General features: G+C 40.0%; 1 protein-coding gene across 1 annotated transcript in view; it reads left to right on the top strand.

Moving 5' to 3' along the window:
• Positions 1 to 20,154, top strand: part of LOC124159668 — a 36,464-nt gene extending 16,310 nt beyond the window's left edge. Inside the window, exons 9-14 of the mRNA XM_046535575.1 lie at positions 111 to 383; positions 3,202 to 3,582; positions 4,800 to 5,065; positions 6,520 to 7,715; positions 11,305 to 13,182; positions 17,450 to 20,154. Of these exons, the coding sequence (XP_046391531.1) occupies positions 111 to 383; positions 3,202 to 3,582; positions 4,800 to 5,065; positions 6,520 to 7,715; positions 11,305 to 13,182; positions 17,450 to 19,018 (5,563 nt within the window). The 3' untranslated portion in view covers positions 19,019 to 20,154. The remainder of the gene's footprint in view (positions 1 to 110; positions 384 to 3,201; positions 3,583 to 4,799; positions 5,066 to 6,519; positions 7,716 to 11,304; positions 13,183 to 17,449) is intronic.
• The last annotated feature ends 1,635 nt before the right edge of the window (positions 20,155 to 21,789 follow it).

Below are 21,789 nucleotides of genomic sequence, written 5' to 3'. Positions count from 1 at the left end.
AATGCAGGATTCCATTTTTTTAAAGGGTAAAATAATTAAATTTTGGTGGAAATTTTTTTTGCAGTCTTATTTCTCTTTGTTCAGCTTAGTAATCAAGGTTTGCATTTCAGGAAAAGGTTACAGGAGAGCCAGCCTCGGAGGACTTCTGGGAGAATTGAGAAGCTTAAGAAGCAGCAGCAGAAGGAGGCTGCTCTCTTGGAGGAAGAAGAGAAGCTGATGGGCAAAGGGAATGCTAACAAGGGCATGATGGCTAAGCTACTTGAGGAGAGTTTTGCGCAGATGGAGAGTGAGAGGTCCGAGCGAGCTGGCTCGGAAGACGATGATGATGAGGAAGAAGGAGATGATTATGAATTCAGGAAAGCCAAGGAAGAAGAGGAGGAAAGGTGTGTTCATCTTTCTCCTCTTATCTTATTTAAAGAAATGTTCAATTCTGATTGGTGGTGAAATTAGATAATTTTCAACCATGAAATCATTAAGTAATGCTTACTTTATAAAACGAATGTATATATGCTCATTTTATCTTTCATGTTTGCATCAGATAGATCATTTAATCCTCCTTTATCTTAATATTAATTATCCTTAGCTATAACCATATGTATCACTTGAATGCTTTGATCAGAGTAATGAGTTCTTCTTTTTTGTGTCATGGAAATTAAGAGTAATAAATGAAATGGGTGTAACAGTAGACCCAGGTAGCTTCTGATGGCGGATTAATATGATTGATATGTAATCGGTCGAGGTTTACTGATTGCAATGTTGTGCATAACAAGTTTTCTAATTCATATTTTGGAAGTAAGTACTGCTAAGCCTTGCTTTTATGTTCTCAGAATTTACATTTTTATTCGATTTACAAAATTTTTTTCTGCCAACTTTTGTGAGAGCTGCCTCACCATACACTATGCACACTGAGACATGCTGCTCATACTGTGTTGCTCTGTGATGTCAGCACGGTCTCAGGCTAAAACAGAAGAGTTGAAATGGGGTAAGGGATGTGGAAGTGAGGGTAATGGATAAATTGATAGAAGTGACAAGGATATAGGAATATTAGGTGGAAGAAAGAGCTCTCAGCAAACAATTAACATGGAATATTCTACTCATTTTTCAATTTGAAAACTCTTATTTATTTCTCTTGCTAGTACTCATGGAAGAACCAAATTTTGAGATATTTATGGAGAGTTTATCTTGCCTCTGTGTGATAATTTGGTTAGCTTTGGAGTTAATGTGTTCTGTAGGAACTGAAGTCTCTATGATACAGTGTTAGAGGGTCTCAGAGGAGAGGAACATGGAGGAAAGTTGATGTAAGAGAGGTGAACGGAGGTGAGCTGCTGAAGAGCAACTCATTCTCAAAGAGGTAGTTGTGACTCACTTGCTGTAACCATGTATACTGTCACACAAAACCCTAGACTTCAGAGGAGACCCTTAAAGTGGGGTTAAGCATGGCAAAGTTTGTCTTTTTTATTTGGAAGTAATGCAGATGGCAGTAATAGACTAAATCCCTTTATCATAGGAAAATCCATGTTTTTGAAAAACATCAAACCTATGCAAACAACCTATGCAGCCAGTATGTAGGTAGGGATGACTTCGACTATTTTTGAAGAAGAAACTTATGGTCTTAGTACCAAGATTGGGGGCCAAAAAGAATGCATAATTTTTCTTCAAGATGAGTACCTTGCACATAACACTTAATTTCAAATTATGGATGGTAAAATTAATATTTTTCTGACCGCATTATACTAGCCTGGTGCATCACCGCGATTGAGGATTAATTAATTCATGCTTTTAAGATGAACTATCAGAAGATTCTAGTCTGAAAGGCATTAGTCTCATTGACTAAGGAAGGAAACCAATGACTCTTTGAAGTTACAGTTCATGATGCAATGAAATGCATAGAAAGATTTGGATGGATATTAACAATTATGAATTGTTTTGAAAAAGCTGGATTGTCACTATAAAGGGCATAAGAAGAGCAGGAGCTTAGTCGGGAAGGGATTGAGACTGAATGGCAGAATCCAGAAACTGATGTAGGTATGAGTGATTTAGTTGAGAAACAGAAAAAAATCATGGGTTCATATTTAATCAATAGATGACACCATTGACCTATGCTTATTAGAAACTGAGAAAATTGAGATCAATGAAAATGAAGAGGAGGATTCTACACCATCATGTTTTCGAGCAATGTCTGGCTTAAATACATTGCAACATACTTTTAAATGTGTTGAAGGAATTGAAAAAGAGTTTGGCCTTTTTTAGAGACAGGAAAAGCCAGTGTAAACTGTTGTTCTTTCAAGGAAAGTCAAACAAATTAATTTATAAGTTGTTTTCCATTAAAAAGGTATGACCTGGAAATGTGCTTTTGATATTACCAGAGCCTTAGGAGATTGTAAAGCAAGTGGCTTTATGAATGTACTTATTTTTATGAAAACCTTTAGCCCAAGCCCTTTGAGTAACCAAATTATAATTTTTATCTGAGCATAGCATTTACTTTAGTAAGAGTGAATAAATATGTGCATCCATGGTGTCCATCATCAAATAATTAAGGTTTTCATTTCATTAAAGCAATTACATATTTTTATATCCATTGTAACTTTCTTGCAAAAGTTGTGTCTTTGAGCATCAGGAACCGTTTTCTACTCCTGTGGTGATGCGATCTGCATCTCACCTCAGTATCACCAACTTTCTTATCATAGAAACATTTTTTCTGGTCTCGGTGAATTATTTATAGTAAGGTTTCACGGCACTAATATATGTAATCAAATCTTATGAGTTGGGATGGAAAGTCGTTTTTCATTATTCATGTCTATGCTACTAGTTTTTTAACTGTAAAATGGGTATACCATTGCATGTATCTGAATCTTTGTTATTTACGTAGTGAAAATATTCTAAAGACCATTGCTTGTGCATTTCATATTTTGCTATCTGCCGCTATGAAATCGATTAGTTTTGTATGTTACTACATAGTTTTCTTCTCTTTATTGCCACGATAATTAGTGTTTTCATATAGTCTTCCGTTAAAGATCAGTGTGAATTTATTGGGAAAGCCAGTACTCCGATTTTTGGAATGAAGTAATTGCCTGAATTCAGTTTGAACTTCCAACTTTATGAATTTAATGAATAAGGTTTTCCCATCTTCGTTATCCAATCCATCAATTCCTTCCTCAATCTGTGGCCGGCATTAATTTCAATTCTTTGATCTTAATGCAGAGTGTACCAAAGCTTCTTAGCGAGGGAAGAGAGAGTGACAAGGGCCTTCTTGAAAAGCCTCTCGGAGATGCCGAGTGAGAAGATTGTGTTGGGTGTGCACCTGCAGGGAGAGGAAGGGGGAACTAGCGAGAGCAGCTCGGAGGACGTGAGTGAGCGTGGTCGGAGGCGTAAGAGCCCGAGGGTGAAGAGGAGAGACAGGCATAAGAGCAGTAGGAGGGGGGGTAGCGGCAGGGCGAGTGCATTGTCAGGAGGTGGGGGTAAGGGCGAGGCTGTGTCTAAGGATGGCCTCCCAGTTGGGAGGCAGACAAACAACTCCCTCTCTTCAGCCACTGGTCCTATCATCATACAAACATCTAGGAGAAAACTGAAGACTTCCCAAGTGTATGTATTAGTCTAATTTGTTTAGTCTTTGAGTAAATAGACAATTTGATTAGGTTATAGCAATAGCATTTTTACCATGGACAATTTTTAATCCTCAATTAGTAATGATGACACAGTTTTGGTGAATGCATTAGAGAAGAGTACTTAGGGTGTTAAATAGTTGTGCAATGAATTATGTTTAAGCAGTTGAAAGCTTCTCAGTCTTCTTCCAGCTTACGTATGAGTGGTTGAAAATTTTCACTAATAATCATTCATATGTAATAGAAGCAATAAATACTGGGAAATTTTAGTTGTTTGAGTTTAAGTCAGTGATAATTATATTTTCCAGTCCTGAAATATTTTGAAGCTTCATTTTTGAAGACATTTCTAAAAGTGAATCAACCTTTGGGGCTTAAAGTGGTATGCACCTGAGGTTCTCAAGTGTTATTACCTAAAGAAATAAATTATTCCCATCTGAACAACATGAGCACCAAAAAGGTCAAATAAATATCGAAATACATTTGTACTTTTGGTCTGGTTTGATAAATCATGTAATAAATAGGTTGAGAATGTTTTGTTCTGTAATTTTCATTAACAAGCCGCACTTTTTGCAGCAACTGTGGCTCAGCAACGAGAAAAACTTGTACAAAACTCAGCATAACTTTTTTTTAACAAAATAGAAGTTAATGGAGCCATAAATACCCTTTAATTTTTTGTCCATTGCATTCATCATTCTGATTTACTTCAGGGTTTTTCTAACATTTGCATGGCTTGACCATTTGCCCAAATTTGTTGCATGAAATTTTTATGTCCATTCTTTGAATTCCTGTGAGTCATAAAATTCTTAAAGAAGTGGAAGTCATCTGCTAAAAAAGATTATGTAATTCAATTTTTAATGGTGAATGGCTGACTTTTGTGCGAGAAGTAAACAAAAATTTATAAAAATGTTTTGGGCTGGTGGAAGTAAAAAATTTGCACATACTTCGCACAAAAGGCTATTATGTAAAAATAGATGAATTTTTAATTATTTGTGGCAGTATTCCAATTTATGAAAATTATCACCACTCTCTGATGTTTGTACATTCAGCTTTATATTTGTAGGTGTATTAAATAATGTGTCATCATATTTGGAACTAGTACGAGAATGGGTGAATTCCCTCTTTTTCAGTGTTCTCTGCTTCTTTCTATGCTTCAACATCTCACAAGTTGCCTAACTTTTTTCCTTTTTGCTTTATTAGACGATTTCGTCAGTCAGATGAAGACCTGCAGACTGGTCTGCATAAAATATTGGAGCGAGTTAAATCACATGAAGATGCCTGGCCTTTTGCTGATCCAGTTGATGAAGAATGGGCTCCAAGGTATTATGCAGTTGTTCGTAAGCCTATGCACCTGAGGAGAATGGAGGAAAAGCTAGAAGCTGGGGACTATTTATCCTTTTCACAATTTAAGGCCGACTTCATGCTGATTGTGGACAACTGCAGGAAATACAATGGTTCTGATAATGGTATGTATTGGTAGAGCTATATTCTATTTCTTGTTTCTACATCATCATCATCACTGGTCAACAATCCTAGGATTGGTTTGACGCAGCTCTCCACTCAGTTCTCCTATCAGCTAATCTTTTCACACCTACGTATTTCTTCTCTTTCACATCTCTCTTTACGTGTTCCATATATTTTGTTCGGGGTCTTCCTTTTCCATTCTTGCCTTCCACTTGTCCTTCGACGATTGTCTTCATCAGGCCATCATGTCTCAAGATGTGGCCTATAAGGTTGTTCCGTCTTCTTATTAAGGTTTTCATGAGGCTTCTCTTCTCTCCTACCCTTCTTAGGACTTCCTCGTTACTAACTCGGTCGATCCATTTGATTTTCATCATTCTTCTGTAGCACCACATTTCAAAGGCCTCTATCCTTGCTTTCTCTGCTGCGGTCATTGTCCATGCCTCACTTCCGTATAGGAGCATACTCCAGATGTAGGTTCTAATAAATTGTTTCTTTACTTCCATATTTAAGTTTCCCGCTGTAAGCAGGTCTCTCTTTTGGTGGAATGCTCTCTTCGCCTGGGCTATTCTGCTGATGTGGTGTTTCTACAATTATCTTTAAATTTGAACTTTTTTCAGCTTGTTTTCTGGAAGTTCAATGTTTTGTACAGAGGTAATGTTTTTCCTTAATAAATGATAAAAACTTCACTAGTAGTAGGGATCATATGAAAATTAAATGCAGTAAATTCATTGGGAGAAATAACTTAAAACTCTAAGCCCTGAATCTATGCCGTGCTATCCATTCCATTTTTCATGCTCTTAATCACCTTGTATACTTAGATACTTATTTGGGTTAGTGTTAGATAGTGTTTTGTTCCTTTCTTTATTTCAAAAGAAAAGTAGACTAATTCACTGTTAAATGTGAAGCCTTCAAAACCATAATAACCTTCAATCTGTAGGAAAGAATAGTAATTTTATGGTGTTATTAGCATTAATCTTCATTTGTCAAGTCTGTGTATTTACATGAATTGTGATACGCTGAAAATATTTCTGAATTTGTGGTTATTAAATCTTTTTTGCCATCAATATCTATTATTCCAAAAAAATATTTTCATCTTTGGATTTGCGCAGCATTCCATTAATTATATTTAATAAACATCAAAGAGTTTTTACATTTTGACCGTCAAGGTTATTTTGTAACTCTCTCTAAAAATTGCAGCTATTTTGTGAACTAACTAATGCACTTCAGTAATAGAATTTTTTGAGCTTAAAAACTTATGTTGAATGAATTCTTCTCAGGTTTCCTTCTGTGTTAGTGTCTGCATTTTGTAGGCCAATGTTTTGTTGGGAGACTTTCCCATCATTTTCAGGGCTGATGATGCCATTGTCTGTAGTGTTCTGGAATACATTTTATGCCCAAATTATGAAACTTATGTTGCTTTTGAAGAGATTGTTATCCTTCCCTTTTACTTCCACAGAATATACAGAAATGGTTGAGAACCTGCGGGAGGTCTTCCAGCGTGCAGCAGACCGTTATCTTGAGTCAGACCTCTCCTCTGATGAGGACGCAGCCGTGGACTTCCCGCCTCCAGCTGGTGCTGTGCCAGGCTCCCTCCCTGGGGCTGAGGGTGGTGCCGTTGGGGAGGAAAAGGAAGTGGCAAGCTACACTCCTCGTGTGAAGAGAGAGTCCGTGGTGATCAAGCAAGAAGAGCCAGAGGAAGAGGAGGAGGAAGAAGAAGAAGAGGAGGAGGAGGAAGAAGATGAGGAGCCAGTGGTAGAGAAGAAGGTGGTGGAGGAGAAGAAACAGAAGAAGCAAAAGCATCAGCTCCCGGTTGTCAAAGAGGAACCTGCGGAAAGTGTTGGGAGAGGTGGTCGGAGGAGGAAGAGGGGCAAAGGCGGGGAGGCTTCAGAGGGGGTGGTGAGCGATGGGAGGAGGAGCAAAGTGCCGCCGTCCACGGTGGTCGAGGACGTGTCGAGCCAGTTGGACAACGAGGTTGTCATCAAGGCGGAGGAGAAGGTAGCGTGCAAGGAGAGGGAGATGGCAATGGCAGAGAGGCGAGAGGAACGCCGGGAGGAGAAGCGACGTCAGGAGAAGAAGAGGGAGGAGAGGCGGAGGGGGAAGGAGGTGGGGAGCGGCGAAGAGGGTGGAGGGAGGAAGGGGGGAGTGAGCGGGAGCAGCGAGGAGGGTGGGGGGAGGAGGGGAGGGAAGGCGGAAAAGGAGAACAAGGGGAAGGGGAAAGTGGGGAAGGAGGAAGAGGCGGACGAGGGAGAGGCAGCGGAGGAGGAAAGGTATGGCAGCCACCGAAAGAGGAGGAAGAAAGTGACGACGGAGGTGGTAGGGGAGGAAGGGTCGGAGAAGAGGAGGAAGGTTGGCCGGGGGAGGAGGGGGGTGGCTGCTTCGGTGGAGGATAGCGAAGAGGGGACAGCGAGGGTCAAAGAAGAAACGGAGGTGGAGGAAGAGGAGGAGGAGAAGAGAGGGGTGACATCGTCGGCAGCATCGCAAGGGACGGCAACGGAAGAGGAGGGAGAGGAGGAGGGAGGGACAGTGGCCACGAGCACCAAGAAGAAAGACTCCAACAAGAAGAGCAAGAGTAAGCCGAAGAAGCAGACCGGTGTGGTGCGAAATGCAGCTGCCATCAATGCCCTTGCGGAAGCCACGGAGCAGACATTGAAGGTAGAGTTCTTAAACATGTTATATCCTTATTTGAAATACTTGCCAAACATCTTCGTTATTAACCTCTGTGGCGCAAAACGTCTCTAAACAGTAGATGAAAGTTTTAGTCCTTGTTTACCTCATATAAGCTACATGCATTTTCACCCTCTATACTGCAAATTTTTTCTACGGTAGGATAAATTTTTGTCTCACTGACAACTTTTCTTCTCTTAAGAATGAAATAGTAAAATTAGTCACTGTTTTTTTATTCACTGTGTGGTGCCGTGATTTAAAATTACTATGGGCGTCATTAGCTGCCTTCAGATTTATTAAGCTGCCTGGGAAATGAGTTTATGGCATGGTAATCACATTATAGTTAATGGTGAATCTCTGAATAATGCCTTTCATTGGTTGGTGGTTGTTGCTACATCACTTCATTCATTACCCTAGATAAGACTGGCAAGGACTTCATCTTGTGCCGTGGAACAATGTTTGCAATAAAACTGTGGCCCAAGACAGCTCTACTTGAGTCAAATTAAAATTATGTATGATCTTTGGACATAAAATATTATCTTCTAAATCTGAACGTAGCATTTTCTGAATGAATTCATGAGTAATTATCCATTTATAAGTTTTTCTAGCATAAGAGCTCATCAACCTGTTTGCCTCAAACACCTCTTAGCAGAAAAAATAATTTCCTGGTCTCGAGAAGATCATTGTGAGGTGATTGTGATTAGGTTTTTGCTTTAGCTTCTCAATTTTTACAATGGAGTATCAAGACCTAGAGAAATAATTAGTGATGGGTCGGTTCGATTCCTCGATTCTTCGATTCCTCGATTCTCGGCCAAGAACCGGAATCGAAAACGAGTACTTGCCAAGGCGAAAAATCGATTCCGATTCCAGCAGTACTTCAAACAACAAAATATACGACCGCATTTCCAACAGTCATTTGAATTTTCGCGCCACGTAATCGTAATAACAAAACACATATCTTCTTGGGATGTGCGAGTACTCGAAAATTCAAGTCGATCGAGTAGTTGGTACTCGACTCGAGCGTTTCGAGTAGCATTACGGATGTCGAGTCGAGTAGTTAAGGCTACAGAGCTTTCGAGGCTAGTAGGTCCAGCAATCTGCCGACAGGAAGCGCTATCATGAAACTCGTGTATTAATGCAGTTTTTAAAGCCGATAAGTCATTCTAATGCCTTGGCCTGGTAGTTTCAGTCTGCCGAATACACTATTGTTGTTGTCGATGTAGGCGCCGAATACCTTTACGCCAGCCGCGGCGGCCGATCGTCTTCCTAGTTCCTACCCCGCGCTAACTGGTCCGAAATCGGAAAAAGCTTGAATAAAGTCCAAAATGACCTTTTTGGGGATAAAGACTGGAAACTCAGCGTAAATACTCATAAATCATCAGCAAATATTGATTTATATGCCATTTTACATAATTGCGAACCTTTAGTGAGATACAGAGGCCCAAACATGACCAATTTTTCAATGCCACACGAGATATCGTTTTTCCTCAAAATCCTTTGAATTTGTCCAAGTGGTTTTCCGTTGATATGAGTTTTGTGGAATAAAAAACACAATATCCCTTTGATCTGGTGCTTTGCCTATACTTTCAATGACTTTTGAAGATTTTGGCTCTCATCTGTCTGGTTTTACAACGCAAAATGGCCGACCCGTTTTTCACGTGGAATTTGACATTAAGTAGACATTATCTTTCGTTTACGAAAAATATAACTCGGAAAATTTGAACCACAATATAAAGTAGAGATTTTTAAAGAGTACTAAGTAGAAATCTTGAAAAAAAGTTTGCGACGAAGGAAATAAGAACGATTTTTCAATCGCGCGTCAAGGCTGACCTACACGCCGCGGACCTCTGAGGCTCGGTAACTGGGGCCGATTTTTAAGTTTTTAAAAACATTAGTCCTGCAAATCGTCATTTAAAGCATGGATAATCGTCTTCATTGACTTAAAACAATAAACTGAGGATGTTAAAAAGGATTATGTATAGATCGACTAGACCATTTAGCGCATTACTCGAGTGAAAATACTAAGGATTGGATATTTTTCGGAACCATCCCGCGCGTAAGAAATATGCCTCGGGTATTGAAGTAAAGTGAAGAGATTAAGTCAGCATGCTTAAGAGAGAGAAAAATGAACTGTTTCCGTGAAAGGCAACAAGCGATACCCTTTTTCCCTTTCCACCCTCGCCGAGGAGAGTCGCACGGTAGGGGGAGTTTTCACCCCACAAGGCTCTTTTAGCCTTTTTTATTACTGCGTCCGTCCGATGTAATATTCATTTGCAGCGTTTAGTTTCTTTCTTGAACTTAAAAAAGCAAGAGATTTTAAGGTTGATTGAATGACGTGAGAAGTATAGCATTTTTTTTGGCTCTACAAAACTAAAGTTTAGTTCTATAGTTGTTCGCTTCGTCCACTTGAATTCCATTAAGATTCAAGATCCAACAAATCGTTGATATAATTTTTAATAAAAATTCCAAAGTCTCCAAAATCTTGCAATTTTGGTGGGAAAGTACTTGCCCAATAACACACCTGTGTAGGAAAAGGCAATTTTCTGCAGGAATTAATACTGTAACATGGAGAAGTCAAAACTTGCAAAAGATTTGGCTGAGCATGTAGAATAATTGGATTTTCTGCTTGAGAATTTGAAAGGGCCAAATATTACATGATTCATATACGTAGTATGTAATCTTTATTACAGCTATGAAAATTCCTGTACTCAGGGCTCTCCCTTGTAGTTTGGATATATATATATATGTTGTCGACATATATGAGTGCCAATATTCTAAAGTAATACCTATCATGTAACACCACTTTTCAGGTATGTTCTGTTTTGAAATTTAGCTAATATATTTTAATTACATAGCAATGATATGAAAGATTCTTTTGTCAACTGACTCTTTCACAGAGTAATATTTAAAAAAGTAGTTTTCTTGTTGCCTGGAATTAATTGATATTTTTCTTGGAGCCTATGGCATCAGAATCGATGGAATCGGTATCGGTAGAATCGGAATCGAAATGTCAGAATCGGAATCGGGATCGGAATCGATAAAATTTTGGAATCGACCCATCACTAGAAATAATGAAAAGGTTTTTCGTGTGAGGTTCTAAATTTAAAAAAAAAAGTGTATTTCAAATCCTCCACCACCAATATTTTGGACTATCCAGACAATTTTTCATATCTCTAATCCTTAGATGCAACCAAATCTTCTATTCCAAGGTTTAGCTCTATTTTCGATAATTTGATTTCAGCTTATTTCTTATATCATCTGTATTTTGTACCATTAAATGTACTGGTAATAAAGTGAAAGAAACAGATTCTTTATTTGCTATTTTGCTTTAAAATGAAGTTTATCATACTAGGGTGTCTGCGGAATTCTATTGCAGGGATCTACTGAATTTAACACACTGTCCTGTTATCTAGACCTTAGTTGTATTGAATGATGTTGCTTGGTAATGTATCCTTGATCTTACAAGAGGCGGGTCTGGTCATAATAGTTTTCTTAAAGCCATTTACTTCCCTAAATTATATTTATTATCAAGTGCTTATCTATGTAAGTTAATATGCCAACTATTCATTTGTTTCAGGACATCAATAAGTGGCTTGATGATACTCCACGGTTCTCCGAGTTCTCATCTGCTAGTAATTCACCCTCTCACATCTTGAGTGCTGAGGAATTTGAGCACGTGGGGAAAGGTATTGAGAGTGATTATCGTCGAAGCCTTCGAATGAACAGTGATCCCTTGATAACGGATATGCAGCAGAAGGACAACAGCAAGAAAGATGCCTCTCAGGGTGGAGCTGATAGAAAAGGTATTAAAGTTGATAAGAGGAAGCCAAACCAAGGTGCAATTGGAGCTGCTCCAGTCCCAGTGCCGAAGAGAACCATTATAGAGAGGTTGCAGCCTGGCAAGAGTAAGGGAAATCTTCTCAAACAAGCCCGCCCGAGCAATTCAGAAGCAGAAGGGTCAGCTGGAGGCAGTGGATCAGTTGCCACTGGCAGTGTCGCTGTCCCATTTTCTGCTAAGTTGTCAGAGACCACTCCTAAGCTTAGTCTTGGGTCGGTACTGAGGGGAGATATTGCGTTTGGGGAGGTGGCCAAGAAGGATTCAGATGAGGGTGTGGAAGAAGGAGAGGAAGAGGAAAAAGTGTTGCCAGTGGGAACCAGTACAAGCAAAGAGAAGGTAGAGGAAGAGAAGGCAGAGGTGACTGAGAGTGTGGAGGAGGAGAAACCAGCTAAGGTGAAGATAGGATGCCCAACTCCCAATCTCAGTGCTTGGTTTAAAGCCTTTGGTGCACCCAAAGGACAGGGCCAAAAGAAGAAGGGAGCAGAGGAAACAAAGGGTGGCAGTATTGTAGAGGAAGCGGTAAAACCAATTCCAAAACCAGAGGTAGCTAAAGTATTGGAGGAGCCGAAGAAAGCCTTTCTACAGGAAGAAGAAGTAGGGCTTCTAGGCAAGGGAGATCCCGAGCCCCTGTCCCCCTCACCATCTGGGACCCCTCATTCGACCTCAGGTCGGCAAAGGCATGTGAGCACGGGAAGCAGTAATGTATCGGACCTCTCTTCTGCCTTCAGTCCAGAAGTTGTGGATCCCGCCCTCTCCCCACGCCTGGTGGAGCTCCCCTCACACTCCCCCTCGGCTTCATCCGTTGCCCCCCCACAGCCCATCCCCTTTCCCCCCGTGAATGGTACAATCCGCGTTGGGTTCTACCAAGACACATCCCAGAAGTCAGTAGGCTCTGTGGGGAGCAGCGGTGGTGGCGAGGAGGCAAGTCCAACCCACACACCATCGTCGACAGTCCCCCTCCCCCAGTCATCGGCACCCTTACAATCATCCTCCTCGGACATGCAGTTCTACGATACGAGTAAACCCCTCACAGATCAGTATCGAGAGGTCGCTGCCAGGGTTCAGCATCAGCGTCCAGCTTCATCACCTCCTGCCGCAAGTTCATCACCCTCTCCACCACCTCCGCAATCTGTTTCACCTACGAGGCAGAAGTCGTACCCCGCAACCACCCCCAGTGTCATCTTCTCCACCATATCAGGGGGTGCGCCATCTTCGTCCACGTACCCATCGCCTGTCATTTATCCACCCGTCACGTCATCCGTCACTTCACTTTACGGTCCACCCTCATCTACTTCAGCAGCTTCGTCCCCTTATCCAGACAGTGGGGCGTCTACCTCCTTCCCCGTTAAAAAACGACTCTATGTGGGTGCAACAATTTCATCTGCAGCAACTGGTACTACTACACAGCCTCCAGAAGTTGCAGTCACATCGGTATTAGTGGCACCAACTTGTTCTTCCCCAGTGGGAAGGTCTTATCACTCAACGGAACCACAGATTGCAATGGGGCATCGTGCTCCTGGTGGCTTAGTTTTGCCTTCCTCACCACCACCATATGTTGCACCAGGCAGCCTCCCAGGATATCCCCACGCACATCTTCAGTCATTACAATCACCAGCAGTAAGTCCATACCCTTATTTTCATTTATTATTTTGCAGTAAATATACTAACCTCCATTTAGCTATTACAAGTTATTGATATTGTTTTATATTTTGTTGTTTGACCTTACGGGCTTAGACTTTCTCGGCATGGTATAAAATTCCTATATTGTAAATACTGGTGATTTGTGTGTTGTGCTTATGTGAATTAAATATATGAATGGGTTTATAAAATAGGTTTATATTCATATAATGAAACATTTCATTCTTTCTGAGGATTTATTGTTAATGAGGAAAAATACCTACTTATGGTATTTATCAGAATATAGTCCTCCCCTTTTTTCCAAAAATGCGCATGGTAAAAGTAGAGTGGACTAAATTCAAATGCATTTTTTATATTTTTCCCGAAACTGAAGCCTCAAAATTAGGGGGGGAACTATATTCGGAGAAATACAGTGATGTGAGGCAAGGAAAAAAAATCTGGGCTTACTGTCCAGTAGGCCATGTACTGAACTGAAGTAAGTGGTAAACTGGAAAATAAGGACATCATAAACTCATAAATTGTAACTTGATATATGTTTTCGAAAAAAAATACCACATCAACTTCCGAGAAGCCCTGCTGCTAGGATATTGAGTCTCACCTGAATGCTAAGTCTCTGTCGTATTTTGACATTTATTTCCTTGCATAAAATTTCATTGCTCTGCATGCACTAAATGACTAGAGTTCTCTACATTTTTCCGAGTCAACTACCAACGACGTGCATGTGACAGTGTATGCCGCGAAATTCAATGTATTCAAGGTATTCGAGACTGTACCTTTAGCATAATTATTTGAGATCTCGAATATCGAATACTTTCTAGTTTTCGAGGTATTCGGGGATACTATTCGTACATCTCTAATATTGTTACCTCCTCACTACGTTTGTTAATTAATTTATGGTAACAAATGACGTGGCGGTTTGTTTACATGGTCATCTAGAAAACTAGGCCAAAAACAAGCAGGAGGCAAGGGAGTTTCTCCCTAAGTGACGTATTTTTACTATGGTCCTGTTTCCGTTTCTTACTCATAAGCGTCGCAGTGTGTATATTTTTCCCTTATTTGTAACTTTATAACTTCCCTTATTTTGTGGAACAGTAAAGTCTTGTTTTCTTACCCTTTGTGCATGGTAGAGAATAACCCCCTGACCCCCTGTTACACCCTTCTTGCATTTGGTTGTCGTGTACACTCCATGTATTTTATTTACCCAGTCAGTCCTTTTCATAAAGGCAATTGAATCATAAGTCTTTCAATGTGTGGATCTTTCTGGAACAGGAAGAGATTACTGCATTATCTGCATTTGAATCATTCTGGGAGGAAGGGATCGAATGCTACTTGAGAAGGCTATTTGGCCTTATCACTCATGTTTAGTTTTATGTGGTATTCGAAAAATTATACAGTAAAACCTCTATGTAGTGAACCTCTTTACATCGTAAACCTCCATACTTCGTACCAACCCTCTGGTCCTGTCAGATTTACAGGTAAATTTATAGGCAAACCTCTATATAGTGAACCTCTTTATCTCGTAAAACCTCCATATATCGTACCAACAAGACAGCCCCGAGACGGCCTAACTACCTCCGCAAATCGTACTGAGACAACTAAAGACCATTAATGCAGCCGCGATTACCTACATGGAATGACGTTTTCAGCGATAAATGTTTCACGCTAATTTTTTTCTTATACACCTTTAATAATTTTCACGTTAACCATTAGTTAGGGCATCCAACTATCCTAATCATATTAAGTGACGGTAAATGAAGACAGAACACATCGTTTTCTCTCGAATCATGGTCAAAATCGCGCGATAGCACTCGCTTTCTTTTACTGATGGCTTTATTTTCTTGTAAGTGCCTTCATACTACGTTCAGTTAATAAAAGAGGCGACCAGCGTAGCCTATAATCACTTGCTGACGGAAATATTTCCACTAACTTCACTCCCATCCAGGGAGACAGAATTACTCGACCGCATTGCTACTTCCGCTTCTAAAATGAAAATATTTCATGAATTTTCCGCGACTTGAAATAAATCAAATACAGTTTCGCAATTATTTTATTCCCATATTTCCCGGTGTAGCACTTTCTTTCTACCGCCTTGGTAATTTTTTCGATGCTTTCGTGAACGATCGTAGTTTATAATTTATTGCGCTTAGCGACAGTCATATGTCTTGCCTGTGTATTTATGCCGCGAAATCTGACTCTTCCATCGGGAGTCCGGGACGTCAATTTCTAGCAATACTGAACGAACATCAATCCATGCGCGACAGTATTAGGTGAAGGAGACAGCTGATTAGCTGATACGCGGTAGGGCAATGAAATTTGTTACTGTCGCCGCCGCATTCTGAAGTAGTTCGCCCTGCATTCTCACCGGGAAATCACGTCCTTTCGCTGACCTAGCGTTTCTGTGTGCCCTCGACAGAGTTTTTCTTCGGAATGCTACGTGCATTGTATTTTGGAGAGAGGGAATTCAATGCTCAATGTTTTGTCTATTTTTTGCAGTCACGTGTTTATTTATTTTTTTATAATCTTTAACAAGTCACATGTTATAAGAATGATAAATCAATTCTAAAAGATATAATGAGGATTATTTTCAATTATTTGCCATAAAATATGAAAAAAATATGAAAATTACTTAATTAATCATAGGCTGATGATGGATTTGAGAAATAAAAGAAGGCGACTGCTTGACATTACCACATAATTAGCAATTTTCCTAGCCATCAACGAGGACAGGCAGAAGGCATTGACCTTTGGAATACCATCCCATTCACCCATCTATTTAAACAACCGAGGAAAACCAGAAGAAACTGTATATCTAGGCTACACAAATAAAAGAAACTCAGGCAGTTAAATACGAGGGTGAAGAAATTATGTTTAGAAATACAAAACTATAGTTCTTTCCTCCGAACACTATTAGTAAATTACAACCCTTTGACCAGGGAATTATTTCTTAGGTCAAAAGGCATTAACGAAAACAGCTAGTGATTTATTTATAGTGAAAATGACATTAAAAAGAACTCATGGAATTGAAAACATTATTTCGAAAGAGTTTGAAAAAAATTTTAAGCAAACCCATTAACTACTTTATTTTCTAAAAAGGACTCTTGAACAATTTCCTTTTACCTTTGTAATATTTAATTGTAAATATATGTTCACTTATGCATACCTATATGTTTAAATATATTAATATAATGGCTTAAGAGACAGTAGCACCTTTCATTTCCCAAGGATATGAAAAATGGTGTCTACCACTAAAACCTCTCTATAGTGAACCTCCATACATCAAATTGCCCAAATTTTGGTCCCCTCCATTACGATGTAAAGAGGTTTTACTGTACCTGAGAAAAATACCTCAATGTATATTTTATTTCATTTCAACACTTGACCTTGAAAACTTGAACCTTTCTAGATTTTTTTTAATCGGGAACCCTGTACTTTGCATGCCAACTTCATTGCTTTTGTGAGGGACCCAGATTTTTTTGGTTGGTCTAAAATTCCTAGGCATTGGGTGTATGGTCAAGATTTGTGATTAGTGTAAGAGTATTGTGAACAAATAGGTTGCCTGTCTGTACATGCATCAAACTTTGTTGTGATTTTTTTTTCATTCTGCTTTTATTGGGTTTGTAATTTTGAAAATTCAAAAATATCGTAATTTCGTTTATTGTACCTAATATTAGGATACTCCTTCATTTGGGGTCAGTTCTTTCCTGGTTAATAAAAAAGTTAATAGAAAATTATTCACATTAGCAAGAGTTTACTACATTCATATAGGCTATGGTTGAAGAGGTCTGTTTTCAGGAATATTTGATGGAATTAATGTATGTACATACTTGGACTCTCCCTCTTAAGTTGGTTCTTAACTGACATGAGCAGCCATGCAACCATCACTATGGATTCAATTGTACTATGATGACACAAGATTCTGAGGTTTTATTTATGTTCATTAGTATAATTATTTGTCTCTCTTTCTCATGTTGGTCACTGTAAATTTATCCCATGTATACCATCACTTCAATATCATCTCCTTATTCACAATTCGTTCTTTAAAAACACTGGATACATTATGCTATCTCTTAACTTGATTGTTTCGGATTGGGATCCCATGCTGTAATGAATCTCCATTGCCATGTTCAACATGAGCTGTCATGAGAAACTAGTAGCCAAGCCATCCAGTTTATTGTTCCCCTTTGCATATAATTTTGGTAAATGTGTTGATAATTTACAATGTGTGTGTCTTTTTAATCTATTCTAGGGTTTCCAGAGGCTACCCATTCCTTACCATCATCACTCGGAATTATCACAGCACCATCCACAACACCCTGAGAAGCCAGAACCAGTACGAAGTGTCTTGCATCATCCCCCTCACTCACACCCTCCACATGCTGCAGAGTTGAGGCCTGGTTCCCCTTCAAGATTAGTTGAACCCAGTGTGTGCGAAGATTCGGTTGAACAGCAAAGGAGAGTCCTTGAACTTGAGCGCACCTTGCCAGGGCTGTCGCAGCAGCCTGCGCCAACACGTGCCTCAAAATTGAAGGCATCCCACAATTCTGAATCAGCTCGAGACAGCCAGCAACCTCAACAGCAGCCGCCAGTACCAGCAAGGCGTTCAGAGTTAACGCAGCTCCATCCACAGCATCCTGAGAAGCCAGAGCCTGTACGAAGTGTCTTACATCATCCTCCTCACTCTGCTGATCTAAGGACTGGTTCCATGTCAAGATCAGTTGAATCCAGTGTGTGTGAAGATGCTGAACAGCAGAGGAGAGTTATGGACCTCATACGCAGTTTACCAGGGCTACCCCAGCAGCCTGCTCCCACACGTGCCAGCAAAACGAAGGCAGCCCACAGTTCGAAATCAGCTCGAGGCAGCCAGCAGTCGCAACAGCCACCAGCATCATCTAGGCAGTTGGAGAAACCACCCTCAGAGGGTCAAACAGCTCCTTCCTCTGGGTTTCAGCAATTCAGGAAAAGCCCAGAGACTGGGGTTGCAGGACTCCAGCAACAGCAACCCAGCAGTGCCTTTGAATTCACAGCCGCCAGTCTAGCTTTTGAAAAAGACTTCCACTCCCACCACCACTACCTTTCAACCCTCCCGCCTGGCTCTGGGTATTTTGTCGATCCCTCAGGCATGGTAAAGGCCCCAACGACCCAACAACAGCAGCAGGCACCTGTGGGTTCAGCCCTGCCGTCGTATCCTTTCCCCCTCTCGCCTCACTACCCTCACTACCATGCCCCGCACCACCATCACCACCACCACCACTTGGACGCAACCAAGTCACAGTTTGTTCCCTCTTCATCGCCTCCCACTCCCCCCCTGTCAACGTCATCGCCTACGACAGCGTCATCTCCATCACCCACGACATCAAAGCCTTCGATCACGGCTCCCACACCTTCCATACCACCCCCTCCCTCACTTCTGCCCCCTTCCAACCCGTCATCCTTCCATCCCCCCTCGGGGCTGTCCTCCCTGGCCCACAGGGCTTTCGTTCCTCCTCCAGGCAATGGCCACAGGTCCTCAGGAAGTAGTGGTAGTGGCATGTTGGCCTTCGCTCAGAGTGGGCGCCAACCGAGGGAAGGTAGCAGCAGGTCGAGCGGTAATATCATGGCGGGTGGTCCTGCTACGTTTGGGGTGGACCCATCGAATCCCCTTTATCATCACCATCAACAATATCATGCCCATCACCTTCACCCCCCTTCCTCCCACCCCCACATACCACAGGAGGAGCTGCTGCTAAGGGGGACAGCCCCACCCCTTCCTCCATCAGCGTATCCCAGCGGCTACCAACATGCCTTCGATGCCATCAACCGACCATCTTGGCTCTGAAAGTGCTCTTCTTTTATGAAAAAAACCATTGAGAGTATGTGGTTGGTATACCAAAGATATTTGTTTCGGGAAACCTACTTGTTTCAATATTTTATCTTTTTTAATTGATTGATCGATTGAGTGAATCACGTTAGATATATACTTTTTAAACTTCAAGCTTGTATGCAGTTTCGTATTTTTTAATGACATTACATATTTTTAAAAATTTTGTTAAAGGTTAGTCTTGGTTTTGTAAATAATGAAAGTTTTATATGTTTTCAGACACTAAGCCATGCTTTTTAAACTCACCTTAGCTTGCCTTGAAAGATTTGGAGAAGAAAAAATTTTATTATGAAGACATTTGCTAATTATCATAAACCAAAGCTTATATCAAAAGGGACCTAAAGTACCAATGATTATGAGAGATAAATGGATTCATTTTTTCCTTTTCTACTCCCATGTGTTTTATCTCTTTTTTACCCGTAATTCCACAATTAAGGTTATGTCACTGTTTTGAGAAAAAAATATGATCCCTATGAAAAGAGTTAGGGAATTTGTATGTCTTTTCCAGCACCAATATATGTTGTTGGGCACCAGGTACAACGAGCGACATTATTTGTTGCCGCCTCTATTCAATAGAATCTCTACTCTGAGTACAGAGAAAAACGGGTCACTACTGAGTTGTTGATTTTGAAACAGAAGAAATTTGTTATTTTATGTGACCCCTAGCTGTTGAGACAGTTGTCTATAAATTATCAGCTGTTTTTACAACTGCCACCATGTTGTAGATGGACATGTAATGTGTCCTGTACATTCCTGTAAATATTACTACCAAATAAGGGTAGTCATAATGTGAGCTATAGTCGAATGATTGTGCATATAAAAAAGTTATACTGTGTAAATACTATTACAAGCAGAACTTGAATACCTGGCAGTTTTATTGCATATAGTTCGGTAAAACAAGAAATATTCTCTTGCCGACAATTATTTTTAATGGTATTGAGACTGCTAATGTATTTTAGAACCAGTGAATTTGTATGAATTTAATACTAGATTGAATCATTAGTGCAATCAGTGTGAATGGTTATACAAAGTTTGTTTCTGCAAACTTTGCTTGCATCAAATTTTAAAGTAAATAAAATCCTTGAGAATTTGTACTGGTGACTTATCTATTACTTTGAATCATTTTTATTTGATGAATCATCTTAATAGTTTTTAATTTAGTTCCCAACCTTTTTAAAATTGCTTATGATTCAATTCCGAACTATTTCTATAGGAAATACAGAGCCAATCAGATGCTGTGATTCTGCAGATTCATCAAATGCAGCCATTTCATTTTCTTCATGTTTACCTATCAGAAAACTAAAAGAAAAATTCTTAAACCTTTAGAATGCTGCTGTCTGTTGCAGGCTCCCCTATTCAAGTCTGCATATTGCTAGTATTAGCTGGATTGGACTCAAATCAAATCAATTTAAAATGAGAAGAGGGATCTTAGCTTACAAAATTGTGGCTTTGATTAGCTTAACTCAATTATTGGCAGTAGTCTACATTTCGAATTTCGTAGTGGCACTGGATCTATATGTTATGCAAATGTATTTCCTCCAATAGAGGCTTTCGGTTATACATATGCAATCAGAGCTAGCAGAAGATTTCAGCAAAGAAGATAACATAACCAAAAACCAATGATTGCCATTCCGTATGTAACTCAAATTTGAATTATGGATCAAGCTTTTCATCTGCTTATCATCGAAAACCAATGCTTGTGCCATAAGTCCATAAAATAAATTTAGCTCCTCGAAATGATCTATTTCTTGGGTCTTCCCGTATAATAAATAGCTTTTCAATGGTATGGGTGAAAAAATTCCAGAGCAAAACTGTAAGGAAGAATTATTGGGAAAGTGATCATGAATGGAATATCCACCTCTGCCAGGACTTAGCCCTTCCTTCAGGACATCAGGACTGTCCTTCATGATGGTTAATGATAACCCTATACATATTTGTAAAATCTATTTTGCTCCAGGGTACAAAATATTTTGTAGGTTTCCTGAGTGCATTATGATGTCCACATTGCAGTGAGCTGTTGCACGGTCTGATGTGACAGATGTTAAGTCTCTTATTAAGGATATGTTCATAGGTATGACTTTCATGACATTAAGGTCAGTATTGAGTATCCATATTGATATACCCATGCCCATCCTCCCAGTGGCACCCGTGACCCAGACACCCTTGGAACCAGAACACTGACATGACCCTGATGAATTGATGTCCACATATGACCTCTACCTCACCGACTAAGTAAAGAAGCCCCTTCAGTTTGATTCTTGTCAGCTGTTGGTTATTGCACCATTTTCAATGCAGATGACAGGTTGAACCCATCTTCTCAGTCACAATCACTTCAATTAGGAGTGATTTCAAAAGCTTATCTTGCTTAGCTGGGAAAAATAGCCCATCTCTTTTACCAAAACTGAAATCAACCTCGCCGAAGCAAATTTTCTCCATCAAATTATCCTTCAGTGAGGATGCATAGGAAGGATTTTTTTAAATACCAAAGGGGCTATTAATATATAAGGGACTGATCCTAAAGTTAGCTGGCATTGCACAAGGGAAGTATGTTCAGCACTGTTCTCTTAAAATGCAACTGTACACGACTTGAGCTGCAGAAAGTAGAATATTTTAAGAGTGACCACATCATGAACACATTTATAATCTGAAGTCTACACTTAGAGCTCCTTAATGTGGACAATAAAGCCATTCTGGGAGGCAAGTGCTTTAAGTAGAAATCATATCACCTT

This window comes from Ischnura elegans, chromosome 5 (assembly GCF_921293095.1).
Source record: "Ischnura elegans chromosome 5, ioIscEleg1.1, whole genome shotgun sequence".
Lineage (NCBI taxonomy): Eukaryota > Metazoa > Arthropoda > Insecta > Odonata > Coenagrionidae > Ischnura > Ischnura elegans.
Note: the sequence above shows the minus strand (reverse complement) of the source record. Positions and strands in the feature narration are given on the sequence as shown.